Source organism: Salvelinus alpinus, chromosome 5 (genome assembly GCF_045679555.1).
Source record: "Salvelinus alpinus chromosome 5, SLU_Salpinus.1, whole genome shotgun sequence".
In the NCBI taxonomy this organism is placed as follows: Eukaryota; Metazoa; Chordata; class Actinopteri; order Salmoniformes; family Salmonidae; genus Salvelinus; species Salvelinus alpinus.
The window spans coordinates 29,321,828-29,343,855 of record NC_092090.1 but is presented as its reverse complement, the minus strand read 5'-3'; the positions used below and the strand labels follow the sequence as shown (position 1 = coordinate 29,343,855).

Sequence of the window (22,028 nt, the reverse complement as noted above, 5' to 3'; positions counted from 1 at the left end):
GCCAATAGTGCATATGACATGCAGATGAACATTAGTAAAAAGTCAAAACAATAATCTTCTGGACATTGATTAAAGAGTGGGCCTATATCAACAATTTATGGGGTGAATTTAAATGGGAAAGTTAATTTCAGGAATCAGTAAATGTGTTATGCTACAGCTTGTCCTTGATGAAAGAGAGGGTGAGAGGAGAATAAGAAACAATCAGTCAAACGATTTCCTCTAAATTGGTTCTGCTCTTTACATAGAAAATTGACCTCTTCCCCCACATATGTATTTCCTAAATCAAATTAAATTAATGCACTAATGTGTAGGGAGGAGAGGATGAGAGAAAGACGCATGTGGAATTAGAGAAATTATTCTGGATGAGAGTTCGCTCAAGAGGACGACAGAGGTATTTTCAACTGTGTCTTAAATGTTTCCTTTTCGTCAGTCAGTTTAAAAAAAAAACAGGAATACAGGAATGTAATTCCGCTGGGGATTAGTGAGAGGAATCGCGCTCATCACGGCGCATGTCTATAAACTCGCTCGAGGGGGTCTGATTCAGTGCGCAACAGTTGGGACAGGACTCAGTGCCGCGACAGTGCCGCGAGGAAGATTTGAGTGTAGTAATTAATGTGCAGGGTCTCACGTGTTTGACCTCTGAGTATAATTATGATTTCTGTTAGCTTAAAATCAGTTCATGTGCGACATTGATAAATTAAAACATATAGCTGTTTTGCAGTAGTGCACAGTCTTCGTTTTCGAGGCATCAAGAAAATATAAACAAGGCTGTCACGGAGCTCGCCATGGACATGGGTCAGCTTTGCGCTGCAACACTCTTACCATTTGGTGCCATCTGCGTTGTTTTTATTTGGGATTGTGGTGCCAGTTCTTTAATAAAAACAAGATTTGCAGTGCTCACTTCAGGGTAAGTTGGTAGTCCGCGCATTTGGGAGGGAACGTTGTAGATATCAGTCTGTTATTTCCTATAAAATATAGGACACCTGATCAAAGCTTACGAAAAGTGCATGCACATTCAAATGAAGGATTGGTAGGGATAATCTCAATAATATGATGTATTTCCCCACTTGATCCAGAGAGGGTTCGTCAGTGTTCTATAAAACTGTCCGGTAACTTGCTATCCGGTTGGACATGGTGATGAGTGTGCTATTTAGACCGAAAAGTAACTGCATTTAATATTTATGTGTGATGTGTGAGAAACAATAAAAACAATACTTTGATTGTGAAAAACGTTGACAATCAGTCAAAGATAGACCACCACGTTGCTCAACTCATCATGCCTACCTACCCAATGATCCGTGCGTCCGCAAGTAAAAGGCGGTTGTGATGTGATTGGAATATTGAATGAGATCACGCAAATATAGAGGAGTAGTTATCGGAATCACTCAATGCCAACTGTAAATTCTGCCCATAACGTGACATAGGTTATTCATGTGCACATAGAGAGGCCTGGACCAGGGAGAGGCAGTTCATAGCCTACATACAATAGTTTGAATGAAGTGGGCAAAATATAGACCAGAAGATCTTTGGAGCATCTAATTTTGCTCAGAAATGATCATTGAATTATGTGCTATTACCTCTTAGTTCAGCATTCCAGTTGTAAACGATTTCATGATATTATTTTACTTTACTTTTCCAAGAAAATGTCTTTGTGACAGACATCTGTATTTTCAAACGAGTTATTGTGTTTCTTAATCGTGGTCCTGGCGACCCAGAGGGGGTGCACATTTTTGTTTTTGCATTAGCACTACACACCTGCTTTAAATCATCCAAAGCCTGATGATAAATGCACCTCTTTGCAGGGTTATTTAACAAACGTTTCTCTTGCAATCATATGCTGGCCACTGCATGGCACAATCAGTTTTCTTTATTACTTTCATTTTGAAATGTTCTTACTGCTTCACATACAATCGTTTCTGCCATAGAATTGTGATTATGTATTGTAGCATTATGTACTACAGTAGCCATAATGCTTGGGAACTGCTTTGAAAGGGAATTTCCATTATGAAATAACTGCCAATTTAATTGAGTGACTTTCTCTTTAATACCACTCCTATTACTATAGTAACAACATTGTTACCAATACACTTATCTCTCTTGTCTCCTTTCTCGTGGCTTTGTAAAGGGAGGAGTGTCCGGAAAACAAGGTAGTGACAGTGGAGTACCCCTGTATTACAGCAAGGGGCACGGATGGCACCTGTCTCAGGTAAGAGTGTCCCATCCTTTAAATAGAAAATGAGAGCCGCACACTCCAGGACAGGCTTTCCAAAACGTGGTCCTCTGGACCCCAAGGGGTGCACATTTTGGTTTTAGCCTCAGCACTACACAGCTGATTCAAATAATCAACTAATCATCAAGCTTTGATCATTTGAATCAGCTGTGGAGTGCTATGGCAAAAACCAAAACGTGCACCCCTTGGGGTTCCCAGGACCACGTTTGGGGAACGCTGCTCTAGGAGCTCAGATGCAATAATTTAATAGCAACGTTTCGGAAGCCAAGCTGTCTTCATCAGGGTTTAATGACAAACACTTCGGGTCACTAATTTATATAGTTTCAAAGAACACACACAGGTGTCTGTAATCATGGCCGGGTGGGGCATGATTTCATTGGTCAATTTTGAAATATCAATAGAACATATAAAAAAGCATGAATGGATAACATACGATCATAGATACAATTAGGCTACATCATATAGGCCTACAAACACTTTATTTACAATGGATAACAAAAACACAATCACAGGAATGGCTTCAGATCAAACTCTATGTTGAGACTGAAGGGAGCGAGGGCCTTTAAATGAAAGATCCAGATGGCCCCTCATTTTAACAATAAATTGTCAAGGTCACCCACTCTCCTAGGGAGGGCGATGTGTTCGATGCCGATATAGTGAAGAGACGAAATAGGGTGGTTCGTTCCAAAAAAAAATCCCATCTACCATACGGAATGTAGACACAACAACACACACACACACTCACACTCACACTCACACTCACTCACTGGTCAGAATATGTGGTCAGGTTAAGTTTTCATATACCAAATAAAAATCTAAAGTTCAATGTGTTTCCATCACATTTTCAACTTTACCCATTGTTTTGTCACAAACTGTTGTGTTAAATAGCAAATGTGCATACTCTGGTCTTGGCACATACGCTCTAGCCAACAGCTCGCAGATACAGTGCAGCTAGGCTGTGCGGGTACTGGGTAGCTTAGTCTACATAATGAGATTGTTATTGATGAGAGGAGGAATTTTTGTTGTCAAACGACAGTCAATCAAAGATCATAATGTCACCAGAATAAGACCATCAATATTTATTGGAAAGGAGCATCAAGCTCATCACAGTGGACTTTCATCAACCTGTGAAGTTCATCAAAACTTATTTCCTCTGTAGCCTAATAAACTACATGGACCACACACCATATCATCATGTGACTCCAAGTTTACTTCGATATGATGGTTATTATATCAGTATTTGCACAAGGCGTTTCCACCTCCATTTCTCGCATAATACATTTTACAGACACAAAAAGATCCCAACATGTCGAATGAACAAATGATCTGTCGGCATTTATAAAATTGTACCAAAACTTCATGTTTCCACTTCCTGAGATTTTTTTCTATACGGTATGACTTTACTCACATAGAAACTGTGGATGACAATGTGGTTACTGTTAATGTTTCTCTAGTTTGCTTCCAGACATATCTACCGAATTTGTCAAAACGGCTTTGGGCTGCATTGGCATCAGTGAAATGTTCTTGCTGGTGAACATGATATGATCATTTCTGTCTTGAATCACTTATGAACATGACAGTTTTTTCTAAATGTCCCATCCATCTTGTCATGTCTGGGCCTGAGTGGGGATACTCTGAAGTGAACTGTTGTGACTTCAGGCGCCGACAGAGATGGCCACCTCGCTTCGCGTTCCTAGGAAACTATGCAGTATTTTGTTTTTTTATGTGTTATTTCTTACATTGTTACCCCAGGTAATCTTAGGTTTTATTACATACAGTCGGGAGGAACTATTGGATATAAGAGCAACGTCAACTCACCAACATTACGACCAGGAATACGACTTTCCCGAAGCGGATCCTCTGTTTTGCCCACCACCCTGGACAATGGACCGGATCCCAGCCGGCGACCCAAAACAACGACGCCGTAGAAGGGGCAGACGGAGCGGTCTTCTGGTCAGGCTTCGTAGACGGGCACATCGTGCACCGCTCCCGAGCATACTACTCGCTAGTGTCCAGTCTCTTGACAACAAGGTAGACGAAATCCGAGCAAGGGTTGCATTCCAGAGAGACATCAGAGACTATAACGTTCTTTGTTTCACGGAAACATGGCTCACTCGAGACACGCTATCGGAGTCGGTACAGCCAGCTGGTTTCTTCACGCATCGCGCCGACAGCAACACACATCTTTCTGGTAAGAAGAAGGGCGGGGGTGTATGCCTTATGATTAACGAGACGTGGTGTGATCATAACAACATACAGGAACTCAAGTCCTTCTGTTCACCTGACTTAGAATTCCTCACAATCAAATGCCAACCGCATTATCTACCAAGATAATTCTCTTCGATCATAATCACAGTCGTGTATATTCCCCCCCAAGCAGACACATCGACGGCCCTGAAAGAACTTCATTTGACTCTATGTAAACTGGAAACCACATATCCTGAGGCTGCATTTATTGTAGCTGGGGATTTTAATAAGGCTAATCTGAAAACAAGGCTCCCTAAATTCTATCAGCATATCGATTGCGCAACCAGGGCTGGCAAAACCCTAGATCATTGTTATTCTAACTTCCGCGACGCATATAAGGCCCTCCCCCGCCCTCCTTTCGGGAAAAGCTGACCACTACTCCATTTTGTTGCTCCCAGCCTATAGACAGAAACTAAAACAGGCAGCTCCCGCGCTCAGGTCTGTCCAACGCTGGTCCGACCAATCGGATTCCACGCTTCAAGATTGCTTCAATCACGTGGACTGGGATATGTTCCGCACTGCGTCGAACAACAACATTGATGAATACGCTGATTTGGTGAGCGGGTTTATTAGCAAGTGCATCGGCGATGTCGTACCCACAGCGTCTATTAAAACATTCCCAAACCAGAAACCGTGGATTGATGGCAGCATTCGCGCAAAACTGAGCGCGAACCACTGCTTTTAATCAGGGCAAGGTGACCGGAAACATGACCGAATACAAACAGTGTAGCTATTCCCTCCGCAAGGCAATCAAAGAAGCTAAGCGTCAGTAGAGAGACAAAGTAGAGTCGCAATTCAACGGCTCAGACACGAGAGGTATGTGGCAGGGTCTACAGTCAATCACAGACTATAAAAGGAAAACCAGCCCCGTCGCAGACCAGGATGTCTTGCTCCCAGACAGACTAAACAATTTCTTTGCTCGCTTTGAGGACAATACAGTGCCACTGACACGGCCCACTACCAAAACCTGTGGGCTCTCCTTCACTGTAGCCGAGGTGAGTAAAACATTTAAACGTGTCAACCCTCGCAAGGCTGCAGGCCCAGGCGGCATCCCCAGCCGCGTCCTCAGAGCATGCGCAGACCAGCTGGCTAGTGTGTTTACGGACATATTCAATCAATCCTTATCCCAGTCTGCTGTTCCCACATGCTTCAAGAGGGCCACCATTGTTCCTGTTCCCAAGAAAGTTAAGGTAACTGAGCTAAATGACTACCGCCCCGTAGCACTCACTTCCGTCATCATGAAGTGCTTTGAGAGACTAGTCAAGGACCATATCACCTCCACACTACCTGACACCCTAGACCCACTCCAATTTGCTTACCGCCCCAATAGGTCCACAGACGACGCAATCACACTGCACACTACCCTAACCCATCTGGACAAGAGGAATACCTATGTGAGAATGCTGTTCATCGACTACAGCTCAGCATTTAACACCATAGTACCCTCCAAACTCGTCATCAAGCTCGAGACCCTAGGTCTCGACCCCGCCCTGTGCAACTGGGTCCTGGACTTCCTGACGGGCTGCCCCCAGGTGGTGAGGGTAGGTAACAACATCTCCACCCCGCTGATCCTCAACACTGGGGCCCCACAAGGGTGCGTTCTCAGCCCTCTCCTGTACTCCCTGTTCACCCACGACTGCATGGCCATGCACGCCTCCAACTCAATCATCAAGTTTGCAGACGACACTACAGTGGTAGGCTTGATTACCAACAACGACGAGACGGCCTACAGGAAGGAGGTGAGGGCCCTCGGAGTGTGGTGTCAGGAAAATAACCTCACACTCAACGTCAACAAAACAAAGGAGATGATCGTGGACTTCAGGAAACAGCAGAGGGAGCACACCCCTATCCACATCGACGGGACAGTAGTGGAGAGGGTAGAAAGTTTTAAGTTCGTCGGCGTACACATCACGGACAAACTGAAATGGTCCACCCACACAGACAGCGTGGTGAAGAAGGCGCAGCAGCGCCTCTTCAACCTCAGGAGGCTGAAGAAAATCGGCTTATCACCAAAAACACTCACAAACTTTTACAGATGCACAATCGAGAGCATCCTGTCGGGCTGTATCACCGCCTGGTACAGCAACTGCTCCGCCCATAACCGTAAGGCTCTCCAGAGCGTAGTGAGGTCTGCACAATGCATCACCGGGGGCAAACTACTTGACCTCCAGGACACCTACACCACCCGATGTCACAGGAAGGCCAAAAAGATCATCAAGGACAACAACCACCCGAGCCACTGCCTGTATCATTCAGAAGGCGAGGTCAGTACAGGTGCATCAAAGCAGGGACCGAGAGACTGAAAAACAGCTTCTATCTCAAGGCCATCAGATTGTTAAACAGCCATCACTAACATTGAGTGGCTGCTGCCAACATACTGACTCAACTCCAGCCACTTTAATAATGGAAAAATGTATGTAATAAATGTATCACTAGCCACTTTAAACAATGCCACTTCATTTAATGTTTACATACCCTACATTACTCATCTCATATATATATATACTGTACTCTATACCATCTACTGCATCTTGCCTATGCTATTCTATACCATCACTCATTCATAAAAAAATGTATGTACATATTCTTATTCATTCCTTTACACTTGTGTGTATGAGGTAGTTGTTGTGAAATTGTTAGGTTAGATTACTCGTTGGATATTACTGCATTGTCGGAACTAAAAGCACAAGCATTTCGCTACACTTGCATTAACATCTGCTAACCATGTGTATGTGACAAATACAATTTGATTTGATTTGAAATGCCAAGTCTGAGCATCCCCTTTCCCCTGTGTGTCAACCTCTTGGCTTTCAAGCGGTCTGTGTTCATTAGTAAGACAGACTCCGCTCCATGCCTGGTCACAATCTGCACGTCCACACGACACAGCTTTTCTCTTTTAACTGTGACTTTGCCTTCGTTTGGAAGGCTGAAGATTTGACAGGGAGAGAGAGTCCAGGCTCAGGCCTCCTCACACATGACTCACTCCTCAGGGATGGGGGCTGATAATGACGCCAGGGAGAGGGTTTCGGGTGTCATTGTCCCTCGGAGAGATGTGTAGAGTTTCAGCCATTAAACCCTGAGATAACTGAGCAGAGAGATGGAGAGTCTGACTGGGACCTCCAGGCCAGGATGAACAACACTCAGGCTACTCACACTGGCTGCATTCCCCTCGTCTCCTCTCCTTTCCTCTTTCTCTGAGTGCAATGTGTGTGTCCTCCCTGGTGTTAAAGAGTACATAGTGAGTGATAATGTGTGTGTCCTCCCTGGTGTTAAAGAGTACATAGTGAGTGATAATGTGTGTGTCCTCCCTGGTGTAAAAGAGTACATAGTGAGTGATAATGTGTGTGTCCTCCCTGGTGTTAAAGAGTACGTAGTGAGTGATAATGTGTGTGTCAGTTGAGTTTGCGTGTATGCATGTGTCCTAGGCTCTGACAGCTGATAGTGCAGGAGATGCCTGGAGTGCATGCAGTATGTACTACGTAGCTACTACCTCCTGAGTGTTACTGCATTAGCCTTGGTTCTCACCTCTGTAGTGTTCCCTCTGTGTTCTCCATACTCAATCCCTCACCGCTCTGCTCCCCCCTACAGTCCCTACATGTCGACAGGCCATGGTGGGGCCAGCTGTAAACAAGTCTGTGACACGCATGGCAAGGTGAACAGGATGAGAGAAGGAGGAGAGTGAGGGAGGGGAAAAGGTTTTCCAAGGCTTGCCTGGAAAACCACATCAAGGTGTATAAAAAGAACCAGGAAGGGGAAATCACAGGAGGGCGGGAAGCTCTATAGGTTAGAGCTCTGGCTTTTATGAACCTCTGTATTCTGCTGCAATTGGTGCCCCGTAGTCCAGTTGAAGTGGTGGTACCACTCTCTCTCTCTCTCTCTCTCTCTCTCTCTCTCTCTCTCTCTCTCTCTCTCTCTCTCTCTCTCTCTCTCTCTCTCTCTCTCTCTCTCTCTCTCTCTCTCTCTCTCTCTCTCTCTCTCTCTCTCTCTCTCTCTCTCTCTCTCTCTCTCTCTCTCTCTCTCTCTTTCTTTCGCTCTCTCTAACAACATAGTTGTAGTACACGTGGCTGCCTGCTGTCAGGACTGGAAACCATCCTATCCCACGGCCCCTGAGCTCACCATGGAAGAATAAAGAGGGAGGCAGCACAGGAGCGAGGGAGGAGAAAGGAGAGCAAGAAAGGAGAGAGGGGGGCGGAGAGAATCAGAACATACTGAACCAAGCTCTCACAGTCCTGTCTCTCTTTTGTGCTCTGGTTTTATCATTAAAGCAAGTTAGAGGAAGCAGGCCTGCAACGTCCACAAATGTGTGTGTGTGTGTGTGTGTGTGTGTGTGTGTGTGTGTGTGTGTGTGTGTGTGTGTGTGTGTGTGTGTGTGTGTGTGTGTGTGTGTGTGTGTGTGTGTGTGTGTGTGTGTGTGTGTGTGTGTGTGTGTGTGTGTGTGTGTGTGTGTGGCTGGGGTGCAGAGCTGAACTCTACTAAGCCCCCCTGTGATTCGCTGTCCAGGGCACTGAGAGGTCTCCCCTTACAAGCCATAAAACATGTGACTATAACACATACATCATACCTACCCTGGTAAGCCCTGTCTGTCAGTCAATCACAGTCAATCACTGACACTAAGGTGATCAACAATCAACTGAGAGTTTAGGTGCTAAAACGAGTCATGTCAGGAAACACATAGTGAAGAATAGGCAGAGACGAAGTGATTTAGGTCCGGAGCAACAGGCTCCAAAGCAGTAACGAGGACCAGATGCTTGTGTGTGTGTGTGTATGTGTATACTGTATATATACAGTGGGGAGAACAAGTATTTGATACACTGCCGATTTTGCAGGTTTTCCTACTTACAAAGCATGTAGAGGTCTGTAATTTTTTATCATAGGTACACTTCAACTGTGAGAAACTGAATCTAAAACAAAAATCCAGAAAATCACATTGTATGATTTTTAAGTAATTAATTTGCATTTTATTGCCTGACATAAGTATTTGATACATCAGAAAAGCAGAACTTAATATTTGGTAAACCTTTGTTTGCAATTACGGAGATCATACGTTTCCTGTAGTTCTTGACTAGGTTTGCACACTGCAGCAGGGATTTTGGCCCACTCCTCCATACAGACCTTCTCCAGATCCTTCAGGTTTCGGGGCTGTCGCTGGGCAATACGGACTTTCAGCTCCCTCCAAAGATTTTCTATTGGGTTCATGTCTGGAGACTGGCTAGGCCACTCCAGGACCTTGAGATGCTTCTTACGGAGCCACTCCTTAGTTGCCCTGGCTGTGTGTTTCGGGTCGTTGTCATGCTGGAAGACCCAGCCACGACCCATCTTCAATGCTCTTACTGAGGGAAGGAGGTTGTTGGCCAAGATCTCGCGATACATGGCCCCATCCATCCTCCCCTCAATACGGTGCAGTCGTCCTGTCCCCTTTGCAGAAAAGCATCCCCAAAGAATGATGTTTCCACCTCCATGCTTCACGGTTGGGATGGTGTTCTTGGGGTTGTACTCATCCTTCTTCTTCCTCCAAACACGGCGAGTGAAGTTTAGACCAAAAAGCTCTATTTTTGTCTCATCAGACCACATGACCTTCTCCCATTCCTCCTCTGGATCATCCAGATGGTCATTGGCAAACTTCAGACGGGCCTGGACATGCGCTGGCCTGAGCAGGGGGACCTTGCGTGCGCTGCAGGATTTTAATCCATGACGGCGTAGTGTGTTACTAATGGTTTTCTTTGAGACTGTGGTCCCAGCTCTCTTCAGGTCATTGACCAGGTCCTGCCGTGTAGTTCTGGGCTGATCCCTCACCTTCCTCATGATCATTGAAGCCCCACGAGGTGAGATCTTGCATGGAGCCCCAGACCGAGGGTGATTGACCGTCATCTTGAACTTCTTCCATTTTCTAATAATTGCGCCAACAGTTGTTGCCTTCTCACCAAGCTGCTTGCCTATTGTCCTGTAGCCCATCCCAGCCTTGTGCAGGTCTACAATTTTATCCCTGATGTCCTTACACAGCTCTCTGGTCTTGGCCATTGTGGAGAGGTTGGAGTCTGTTTGATTGAGTGTGTGGACAGGTGTCTTTTATACAGGTAACGAGTTCAAACAGGTGCAGTTAATACAGGTAATGAGTGGAGAACAGGAGGGCTTCTTAAAGAAAAACTAACAGGTCTGTGAGAGCCGGAATTCTTACTGGTTGGTAGGTGATCAAATACTTATGTCATGCAATAAAATGCAAATGAATTACTTAAAAATCATACAATGTGATTTTCTGGATTTTTGTTTTAGATTCCGTCTCTCACAGTTGAAGTGTACCTATGATAAAAAATTACAGACCTCTACATGCTTTGTAAGTAGGAAAACCTGCAAAATCGACAGTGTATCCAATACTTGTTCTCCCCACTGTATATATCCAGTCAGGTCTGAACCCCACACTGTGCTCCACTAAGGTTCTGACAGGGTTACTATCTTCAGCCAAGGCCTCATCAGACTCACTACACCACAGCAACCAGCACGTTAGCCACGGAATGATGAGAGAAATATCTCACCACTTCCACCCAATGGTACAAGCTTAGGTTATAAAAGGTTCACAGAGACATGTCTTCTCTTGACAAGAGTACATCAGGACAGCTTATTCACCCTAAACACATAGTGAAACTGGGATCTATCACACATTGTTTACATTACATCTAAGAATTCCATGGGGTGTCCTATTCTAACTAGTATACTTTTTATATTTGGCATTTCTTCCTCAGTGTGTTTTGAATGGCAATCAAGCTGTGGGAAAATGAAACTGTTTAATTTGTCTCACACTTGAAGTTGACATAAGTGTCTCTCTTAGCAATGCAACACTGTTCTGAGTACTGCCGCAATACTGTTTCATTACTGGGGAAATATTATCCATTTCTCTGTTTCTCACAAAACGCTTTTTTACAAGGCCTGAGGTTCACTTCCTGTCTTTAATGGTAAGGTCTAATCATTTGTGTAGATCGGTATTATTGTTGGACCACAGTAAATATCAAGTAATCATTGTACATATTTTTCAAATTAACATTCACCTGAACAGCGCTCTGTACAAACACAATGCCTGTTATTCATTACTGTTCCACTAGGTGATTAAAGTCTGTAATGGCATCGTCAGCATGTTGTTTGAAGTACAGCACAGAGAAGCAGCTGTGTACTGTATAGACAGTAAATGTTTTTATATCACAGAATTGGAAAAGGGGGGGATGCAGGAATGAAAAAGGAGATATGAAATAAAGGAAGTTTGCAGTGGTAAAGTTGAGGAGTTACAGTCCCTCTGACTCCTGGAAGGTTCTGGAAGACTTTCATGTCTTATCAGTCCATAAACTTAAGCCCTGGTTAAGGACTTTTGTGTGATCTCAGTGTAGAATCCTTAAAATATACCAGTCTGTAGCCTGGTTTCCTTCCCTGGCAGTAGAGCACTCACAGACACGTCATTAAGACAGATCCATCATTGTGTTACTTTTTATTAAAAAGTACTTGGTAAATATTTTCTTCTTCTTGAACTGCACTGTTGGTTAAGGGCTTGTAAGTAAGCATTTCACAGTAAAGTCTGTTATATCTTGTTATATTCGGCGCATGTGACAAATAAAGTTTGATTTGATTTGATCATTCGTTTGGCTTTAGACTCCCTTCTCAGTTACTGGCTGCTCTCACTACATTACCTGTAATCTGGACCTCATCTCTCTCTTAGGCCCTTTATTGTCCTCATAGGGTCCATTCTTTCTCTTGCTGTCACTCTCCCTCTATCTCCCTTTACCCCTGTTTCTTCCTTTCCCTCCCTTTCCCTCTCTCTCTCTTCCTCCACACCCTCTCCCTCCCTCCCTCCCTCCCTCCTTCCCTCCCTCCCTCCCTCCTTCCTTCCTTCCTTCCTTCCTTCCTTCCTTCCTTCCTTCCTTCCTTCCTTCCTTCCTTCCTTCCTTCCTTCCTTCCTTCCTTCCTTCCTTCCTTCCTTCCTTCCTTCCTTCCTTCCTTCCTTCCTTCCTTCCTTCCTTCCTTCCTTCCCTCCCTCCCTCCCTCCCTCCCTCCCGTTCTTCCTCTCTCTCTGTCGTCAGGTAAGGCTCCAGGCCAGGTCACATGTCTTTGTTGAGAGGTTGTGAGAGGCTCAGAAGGGTCAGAGATGGCACATTCCTGGGGTGACACACGGCCCTGGCTTGACCCCAGGGCCACAGAGGCCAGCGGCCCTTCATATTGCCTGGGGGGAACCGAGGGTAGGCGCTGGCACTGGGAATAGACCTGGGAGCTTTAGGGCCTGTAATGAGAGGCGTCATAAAAGAGAAGGAGAGAGGGAGAGTGACAGAGAGGGATAGGGGGCGAGAGAGGGGAGGATTTGTGTCACTCTCTGGCCCAACATTAACTGGCTATGGCTTTATGAGGGGTGTTTTACCCTTTTCACACTACCGTGCAGACACGAACCATACTGTGCTGGGCTGGCTCTGATATATTATTTTCACATTGTCCTTCCTAGCACGGTTCCAGCCATTATGGTTGATGTGTCACCAGGTCAGCCGTGGGAATAGGGATAGGCTGTTTTAGAACAGGCATTGGTGATGGAGTGAGGCCCTGTGAAGACAGACGCGGTAGGAGGTGGGTTTGAGGTGACAGAGGAATGTTGGTGCTGTTTGGGAACTGTAACGTGGCTGTGCTTGTGGAAGTGGTGCAGACCTCCTGTGCTCTCAGTGAAAGCATCCACTGTCTGACTAACAGCCTGCCCCACTCTGATGTGTCCCCAGAGAGACCGCAGGCTGGACGTGTGCTGACAGAATAAATAAACAGAGAGAGGACGTGCTCACATCTCAGCACACTAACACCTTCACGTGTATACTCACACGGCACAAGAACAAAACACTTATACACTAACACCCGTACATACCCACACACACCTTTATATAACAGCCTAACACCCTGCTGTATGAGGAAACACAGAGAAAACAATAGACCCTCTTAAAACTAACACCCTAATCGATTATACACACAGGACTGACGTTTTTATTTAAACACAAAGACGGAGACAGACTATCATCCATACACAGAGAGGCAGACTTATAAACAGGATAACATTTATTAAAAAACTGCAAAGCACACAGCACACACACACCCACACAAAGACATCAACATGACAGATATGTAAGAGCAGAAACACACACAGACACTGTCTCTCCTGTCCTGAAGTGTCGAGGGGTCCGTGACCACCGAGGTCCACATCCTGTGTTTCTGACTCACAGAGCACCACATGAAGGACCATCAAGCACAAATGACACAAAAGCTACATCTCTCTTTCTTCTCTCCTTCTCTCTCTCCCTCCATCCTCCTCCTCTCCTCGACTTGTCAACATCTCCCTGTCTCATTTCCTCCTCGCTACGTTTCCTCCTCCATCGCCATAACAACCCCCTTAAGTCATCTTTCCTCTCTCTCTCTGATGAGTTTGGGAGTTGATAGAGTAAATATGATACATAACGTTGCGTCACAAGACACCTAATGATACTATTGTCCCTCTTCGCTATCTTCCCCATATCGATAACAGGAAAACTATCTGAGGTCCAGGGAGCAATCCTGTACTGAGTGAGTGGAACTGATAATACATAGTGACTTAAGTCTGGTTTATGGAAAGCATCCTTCCAGATTGGTCTCTGCTCTGCTGTCTCTGTGTAACCTCAGTGCTGTCTGTCCAGGCTGCAGACAGTTGGGGGGGTCTATAATGAATATCCAGTCTTTGTAGTGCATTCTTGGGGGAGTCTATAATGAATATCCAGTCTTTGTAGCGCATTCCTGCCGCGAACGCACAAATAAATCACGCCAGCCTGGATGGAAAACAATAACATTGAGCTCTCCTCCCTGGAGGGAGAACCTTGCTAAAGTACATAATCTGGAGTGTAAAGTGATCCTGCTCTGGCCTGTACTCTGGATCCTGTCTTGCTATTCCTCCAGCGTCTCTGTGCTGTTTTTGGCAGCAGCCGTGTAGTGTAGAGCCTGTGTGGGCTCTCGGTACGTTCCTCTCTCTACAGGTAGTCACTGGGTCACCACCAGCACAAAGGAGGACCAGGGGGAGCACAGGGACAGGGATGTCTAGGAATGGTACTCCTAAGACGGACTCGTAGCTGGGTGACTTGCATGGTCAGACAGACCTTGTGCAGACAGACCTCAAGAGAAGCAGTGTCTAACAGCAGGAATACCATCAGGGTGACACAGGGACTCCACTCATCTTCTGAAGAAACTTAATCAGACAACATGCTTGCAAAGGGCATGTTGATGCAGAATGTAGAAACACAGAAGAATCGAATGGGCAAGAAAATACCATAGAATCCGACCATCAGTGTTGATAATCTGGGTGTAGAGAAAGATACTCTCTTAGAAAAAAGTGTCCCAAAAGGGTTCTTTGGCAGTCCCCATAGGATAACCCTTTTTGGTTCCAGGTAGAGCACTTTTTGGTTCCAGGTAGAACCCTCTGTTGGAAGGGTTCTACATGAAACCAAAAAGGGTTCGAAGGGTTCTCCTACGGGGACAGCAGAAAACTCTTTAAGGTTCTAGATAGCACCTTTTTTTTCTAAGAGTGTACTCTGCTAACTTTGTTAGTCACCTGACCTTGATGTTTGTCTGTATTGTGAAGAGTGCAGAGAACTGAAGGAAGAGACTGGCCTGGGAGCTCTCCTCCTCAAGGCTGTGTTTAACAGTCCTGTCAGTGTCACACATCACTCTCACTAATAACCCCTGCCCTTGTTTCCTGTCATGAACAAGATGCACCCAATTACTGACTGCTCTGGGCCTCAGACACACACACACGCACGCACACACATGCACACATGCACGCGGGGGAGCATGAGAAGCGGTCATCTCACTGTGGAGGACAGTGATGTAGCTTTAGTGATTTGGTCTTTTCCCTTTTAGATCCGAGAATAGTGTTAATCAACAGAGACCCCTACATTCCCAAACATCAACAGACAGGTCATCACACTGTGTAACTAATAACTTGAGCAGTTTATACAGACCACTAAAGAGCATGTATTATCAATCAGAGACACCTCTAGCATTTCATTTGACATTTTAGTCATTTAGTAGACGCTCTTATCCAGAGCAACTTACAGTTAGTACATTCATCTTAAGATAGCTAGGTGGGACAACCACGTATCTCATTCATAGTAAGTACATTTCTCCTCAATAAAGTAGCTATCAGCAAAGTCAGAGCTAGAAAAGGGGGGGAGGGGGAGTCAAGTTAGCTCACAAAAGGCTTTCTTTCTTTTTTTTGCAGGTCCCAGATCAGATCAGGGGCAGTGTGGGGTCAGGTCTCTGTGTGACTGACAGGTAGTCTGTTGATGTTTGGAGTAGAGCAGTGGACACTGAGAGCAGAGGTTGTGTGTTGATGTTGTGAGTGGACACTCAGAGAGACCAGAGGCTGCCAGCCATAGCCTCCCCTTGCTGGCTGTACATCTTCAGCCCAGACAGACAGACAGACAGACAGGGCCCACATCTGCTGTCCATTAGCCCAGCCTGGCCCTCTCCTCTGCTGGCACACTGACTGGAGGGACAGGAGGTGGCAGGCCCGGAGAGAGATGTCCTTCAGGCCCCTGGCCAGAGCCCCCTAGCAGCCCCCCAGTACTGTCCCATCCCATCCCCAGCTCTCTCCATCACAACACAACACAACTATGAGCCACAGATTAAAGCTCCAGTCCGTCATGTGGCTTTAATCAGGTCCTGGCCAGGCTCATAGTTTTGTAAGTTATTTATCATTCAGAAGAGGGAGTGGGGGAGGTTCTTAGAGGAGTGATTTAGGGTTATGTTGCATGGAGGTTGGAGAAGAATAAAAGCAAGTTGTCGTCTTGAGGGACCTTCAGTGAGGTACCATGCTAAATTCCCTCCATCAAGAGCGTGCAGGTTTCGGGGCAGGAGTTGCGTGTGTGCGTGCATGCGTGCGTCCCCTCCTCGTCTAGGGTCTGTGTTATTTGGGTTCTGTGATTCTATGAGTGTTCCAATATCCCTTTCCATTGTTTAATATTCCACAGTTCCATCCCTAATGCCTGTAACATGTGGTGTTTTGGTTTGCTGTGTGTGAGGATGATGCTCTTTGTTCAGCTGTCTCTTGACCATCTAGGCTAGTGCTGCTAGGAAGTGGGGATGGAGGTAAGGGATCTGGTGCTAATGAGGAGCTTTGGTCCTAAAGACAATTGACAGGCTGTGTGTTACCAGAGAGGAAGAGGCGAAGCGAGAGGGTTTACTCCTGTCAAAATCTGTCCACGATTAGCAGACTGATAAGCAGAGAGAAAAGCAGACTGCCTGCCTTCCCGCCTTTGGGACTACGACTCCCATTCTTAGGGTGGAGACAAGACCATCTCGTCATTGTATACAGTATCTCTGGTGTTTCACATTTAGTGGCTGTGTAGATCCGTTCAGTATGTGAAGGGAAGGATACAGCAGCTGGGAAATGAATTATTGGCTCATGCTACTGTCTGTCTGTGTGTTTATCCACAGGAGGAAATGCTGTGAGGGCTTCAGGTTCGTGATGGGCCAGTGCATACCTGAAAGTAGGTTTAAAAAATACAGCAGTTCTACTCACCCCAAGTCAGATACTTTACTCAGTGCCTGTAATTACACCTGGGCACCTGTACACAGACAGAATGCACATTACAACGCCAAATTAACCCATTACTGAACTGCAAATTGTTTCAAAAGTGAAATAGCATGTCATTCCATAAATTGGCAATCCTGTACAATGATACACCATGACCAATAGAGGGCAACATTACACAGGAATACCCTTGAGGAATATTATTGGACATCCAATAATAATTATTATTATTGAGCTGTTAGCTTTGCATGTAAGATCCTATCTGTGCATGTCCCTATTGAGGAACCAATCCCTCCTCTCTCTGCTCCAGATGTGGATGTGTGTTCTGGCTCCCCCTGTGAACAGCAGTGCACCGACAACTTTGGACGGGTTGTCTGCACCTGTTACCCCGGATACCGCTTTGATCGAGAGAGGCATCGAAACCACCAGACCTACTGTTTAGGTAAGTCCACTACCTGTTTATCTGCCAATCAGCCTTTTATCAGCCTGTTTATCAGCCAATCAGTCTTCTTTTGTATAAATCTTAATTTAACATCCTGCATCAGAGCAACCGCTCTTTCTCCCTCTCTCCGATTAGATCAGCCTAAATGCAGCCTTAATCAGGTGTAAAGTAACAGCTGGTGTTGTGTCTCCCACACCACAGACATCGATGAGTGTGTGGAGTCCGACGGCAGTGTCTGTGATCACGACTGCGAGAACACCGTGGGCAGCTTCCTGTGTCGCTGTCGCAGGGGTTACATCCTGGCACCGGACAAGCACTCCTGTATACCCAGTCACAACCGTGGGTGTTGAGTATACTACTATACTCCTACTGTCTACATGAGGCTGGCTACCGCAGCTACACTACCTCTGGGCTTAGCTCACTAGTACCTTCCTGTGTGTCTTCAGCCTGAGGGTACAGTACTGTACATGTGTTTGAGAGGGTGAACATAGACTACTAGACTTTGTTTTTGTGTTACTTATTCTGTAGTGTTACTTACTCTGTGACAAGCCTGTCTCTCTGAGAGTCTCTTTGTCTTTCTGTCAGTGAGCTCGTCAGGGAAGTCTGACACCCTGATGAGTGCTGGCTCCTGCTCCCTCACCTGTCAGGACTTTGTCAACATGAGGAACAGCCTGCTGCAGCTCAAACTGAGGCTGGGCAGCACTCAGTCACCTAACCAGGTACATCTACATCACAACACTAACTACTGCACGTCTTACTTACACTGGTGTTCCATACAAACACAGAGATACACTAATCAGAGATACACTAACTGTAAACTAGCCTCGCCAGACTTGATGTCTCACAATGGAAGTCTGACCAAATTCAGACTACAGTGAGACAGGTTGTTGTACTATACTACCTGTGTGTGTACCTGTGTGTGTATAGGTGTTGTCTCCTGGCCTGGCTAACGGCAGTGATAAGCCGTCTGCTGGGAGGTTGGGGAAAGGTCCTGACACCCCCGCCCTCCCTGGTCCTCCTGGCTCTCCAGGATCCCGTGGGGTCCCAGGTAAGAGTTGTCTGCTCTTTCTCTGAATCTTTCTAACTCAATCTTTCTCTCTCTCTCTGTATCTCTCTGTTTACTGCCTATGTCAGCTGTTTGTTGGCTGACATTCAGGTTATCTCCTTGGTTCCTCTTACATCCCTTTATTCTTGGATCCCAGGCCAATCAGGAGTGCCGGGGGAGAAGGGAGAGCCTGGAGAGAGAGGCCTGACCGGCCCCCAGGGGCCACGGGGAGACATTGGCCCTATGGGCCCCGAGCCTGACCTGGAGCACATCAAGAGGGGTCGCAGAGGAGCTGTGGTAATCTTATTATTGCTTCCCGGATAACATGCTGTTGGGCCTATTAGTCCAAGCAGACCTCAACACATCCATAGCTGCAGAGATACATCATTACAATAAATGTTGCATGAGAGGAGCTGTAGCTCCCGCTAAAAACATTTAAAACCATATTTCTGTCTCTCCTTTTTCCAACAGGGACCTCCTGGCGCACCAGGCAGAGATGGACTGAAGGTCAGTATAACAGTATATCCATGTGTCTGTGGGTGTTTAGTACATGCGTGTGTGTGTACTGTATGTGTTTAAACTATCCTGTAAACTTTTCAAAGCTGTTAACTGGAACACTAACAGCAACACTTTTCACCCTACTCCGACTCTTATGCAACATTCCAGAAGCCTGTGTGAACGTTGGAAGTATGTAACTGGACGTTTCTGGATGTTTTTTTCTCTTTAGGGTGACAGGGGAACTCCTGGTCCCAGAGGTCTACCAGTAAGTCTGCTTTCTATATTTGCCAGCTAGGCTTTGAAGTATTTTTAAATGCATTATCATCATTGTCATCTTGTTGATCTATTCTATGTAGTATCAGATTCCAAGCATACAATAAATCCACCCTAAAGCATGCAACATGCCTTACAGGTTGAAATCTAATTGACTGATGTGTGGACAGAGATATTAAAGCCTCCTTATCTTTCGCCAGGGACCTCCCGGCTCCTTTGACTTCCTCCTGGTCATGATGGCCGACATTCGCATTGACATCATCGAGCTGCAGGAGCAAGTGTTTGGGAAGAGGCGGGGCCTCTCCTTAGACAACCCGCCCCACTCCAGCGGAGAGACAGGGTTCGGAGAGTGGGGCTCCGGACAAGGAGAGCTCATGCTCAATACCTGACCTCCATAACCCTGCCCACGGCAACTGTCACTCAAAACGATAAGCCAAAGGGAACTAATTAATCAACTGGGTCTTGTAAAGCAGAGACATTGAACTGACTGAACTGACTCCTTTCCTCCAGTGAAACCTTGTCTCTAAAACCCAAATAGGACTGTATGAGGTGAGGAGACCTCTGATCAGCTCTCTCCTGTCAGAGACATAGACTATAAACAAACGGAGAGAGAGAGAGAGAGAGAGAATGGCAAAAATGGAACCACTGACCCTCCAAACCAAACCACTGCAAGCTTTGCCTTGCCGCCTTGATGTTTCCTTCTAGCCTGGCCTGGTCTGGTCTGACTGAGGAGAGGGGTTATGCCTTTGCGTGCGAGGCACAGGGGGGTGATGGTTGTAGCCCTGTGTGACTGTGTCTTTGTGGGCTCTGAGCTGAACAGCTTCAAACACAGCAGGGGCTTTATCGTCTGCATCTCTTCCTGTTCCTGTCAAATCTGTACAGTCCGAGGAGAGGAGACGCCGGTCGGTCGCTGCCTGACACTGCTTACCTGCCCTGCAGGGCCTAGAACCAGACTCAGGCCCCAGACTGCACCTGTCCATGCAACAACCCAACTCAACAGCTTTTATACTGCTGCCACTACACTACAGAATATCTGAAGCATCTTTAGAGATTCAGTACATATACTACATTAGCAAAAGTATGTGGATACCTGCTCATCCACCATCTCATTCCAAAATCATGGGCATTAATATGGGGTTAGACCCGCTTTGCTGTTATAACAGCCTCCATTTTTCTGGAAAGGCTTTCCACTACATGTTGGAACATTGCTGCGAGAACTTGTATCCATTCAGCCACAAGAGCATTAGTGCGGTCGGGCGATTAGGCCTGGCTCGCAATTCGGCGTTCCAATTCATCCCAAAGATGTTAAATGAGGTTGAGGTCAGGGCTCTGTGCAGGACGGTCATGTTCTTCCACACCGATCTCGACAAACCATTTCTGTATGGACCTCACTTTGTGCACAGGGGCATTGTTGGAAGCACAGCATCGTCTAGAATGTCATTGTATGCTGTAGTGTTTAGATTTCCCTTCACTGGAACTAAGGGGCCTAGCCCGAACCATGACAAGCAGCCCCAGACCATTATTCCTCCTCCATCAAACTTTACAGTTGGCACTATGCATTTGGGCAGGTGGCGTTCTCCTGGCATCCGCCAAACCCAGATTCGTCCTTCGGACTGCCTGATGGTGAAGCGTGATTCATCACTCCAGAGATCGTGTTTCCACTGGATGTTTGGAACTTAGTAGTGAGTGTTGCAACCGAAGACAGACGATTTTTACGCGCTAGGCACTTCAGCACTCTGCGGCCCCATTCTGTGAGCTTGTGTGGCCTACCACTTTGCGGCTGAGCCGTTGTTGCTCCTAGACGTTTCCACTTCACAATAACAGCACTTACAGTTGACCAGGGAAGTTCTAGCAGGGCAGAAATTTGACGAACTGACCTGTTGGAAAGGTGGCACTCTATGACGGTTTGTCGATGGAGATTGCACCTGTCAGCAACGGGTATGGCTGAAATAGCAGAATCCACTAATTTGAAGGGGATACATACTTTTGTTTATTTAGTGTAAATAAAAAAGGAACCATTTGAAAGTTTCAGAAAGTTCTTTGGATATGAGTGTTGGTAAACATACTATTTTTTGTTGTCGTTAGTGTTGAACTTTCCTACTCAAGATAGGTACATATATGGTGTGGAGTGGGCTCTCTTAATGCTAGCTATTGATCTACACCTTAGATAACCTTCTAAAGCATCATGTGTGCCTCTGCTTGTGTGTAAGTATGTACAGTTGAAGTTGGAAGTTTACATACACTTAGGTTGGAGTCATTAAAACTCGTTTTTCAAACGATAGTTTTGGCAAGTCGGTTAGGACATCTACTTTGTGCATGACACAAGTAATTTTTCCTACAATTGTTTACAGACAGATTATTTCACTTATAATTCACTGTATCACAATTCCAGTGGGTCAGAAGTTTACATACACTAAGTTGACTGTGCCTTTAAACAGCTTGGAAAATTCCAGAAAATTATGTAATGGCTTTAGAAGCTTCTGATAGGCTAATTGACATCCTTTTAGTCAATCGGAGGTGTACCTGTGGATGTATTTCAAGGCCTACCTTCAAACTCAGTGCCTCTTTGTTTGACATCATGGGAAAATCAAAATAAATCATCAAAGACCTCCACAAAAAAATTGTAGACCTCCACAAGTCTGGTTTATCTTTGGGAGCAATTTACACACGCCTGAAGGTACCACGTTCATCTGTACAAACAATAGTACGCAAGTATAAACACCATGGG

General features: G+C 45.8%; 1 protein-coding gene across 1 annotated transcript; it reads left to right on the top strand.

Moving 5' to 3' along the window:
* The first annotated feature begins 552 nt into the window (after positions 1-552).
* On the top strand, positions 553-21,320 carry LOC139575866 (collagen and calcium-binding EGF domain-containing protein 1-like). Its single transcript, XM_071401244.1, has 11 exons — positions 553-907; positions 2,126-2,206; positions 16,946-16,998; positions 17,353-17,484; positions 17,686-17,823; positions 18,070-18,203; positions 18,412-18,532; positions 18,687-18,826; positions 19,001-19,036; positions 19,257-19,292; positions 19,501-21,320. The coding sequence occupies exons 1-11, from the start codon at positions 786-788 to the stop codon at positions 19,687-19,689; spliced, it is 1,182 nt and encodes a 393-aa protein (XP_071257345.1). The 5' UTR covers positions 553-785; the 3' UTR covers positions 19,690-21,320.
* Positions 21,321-22,028: the final 708 nt, after the last annotated feature.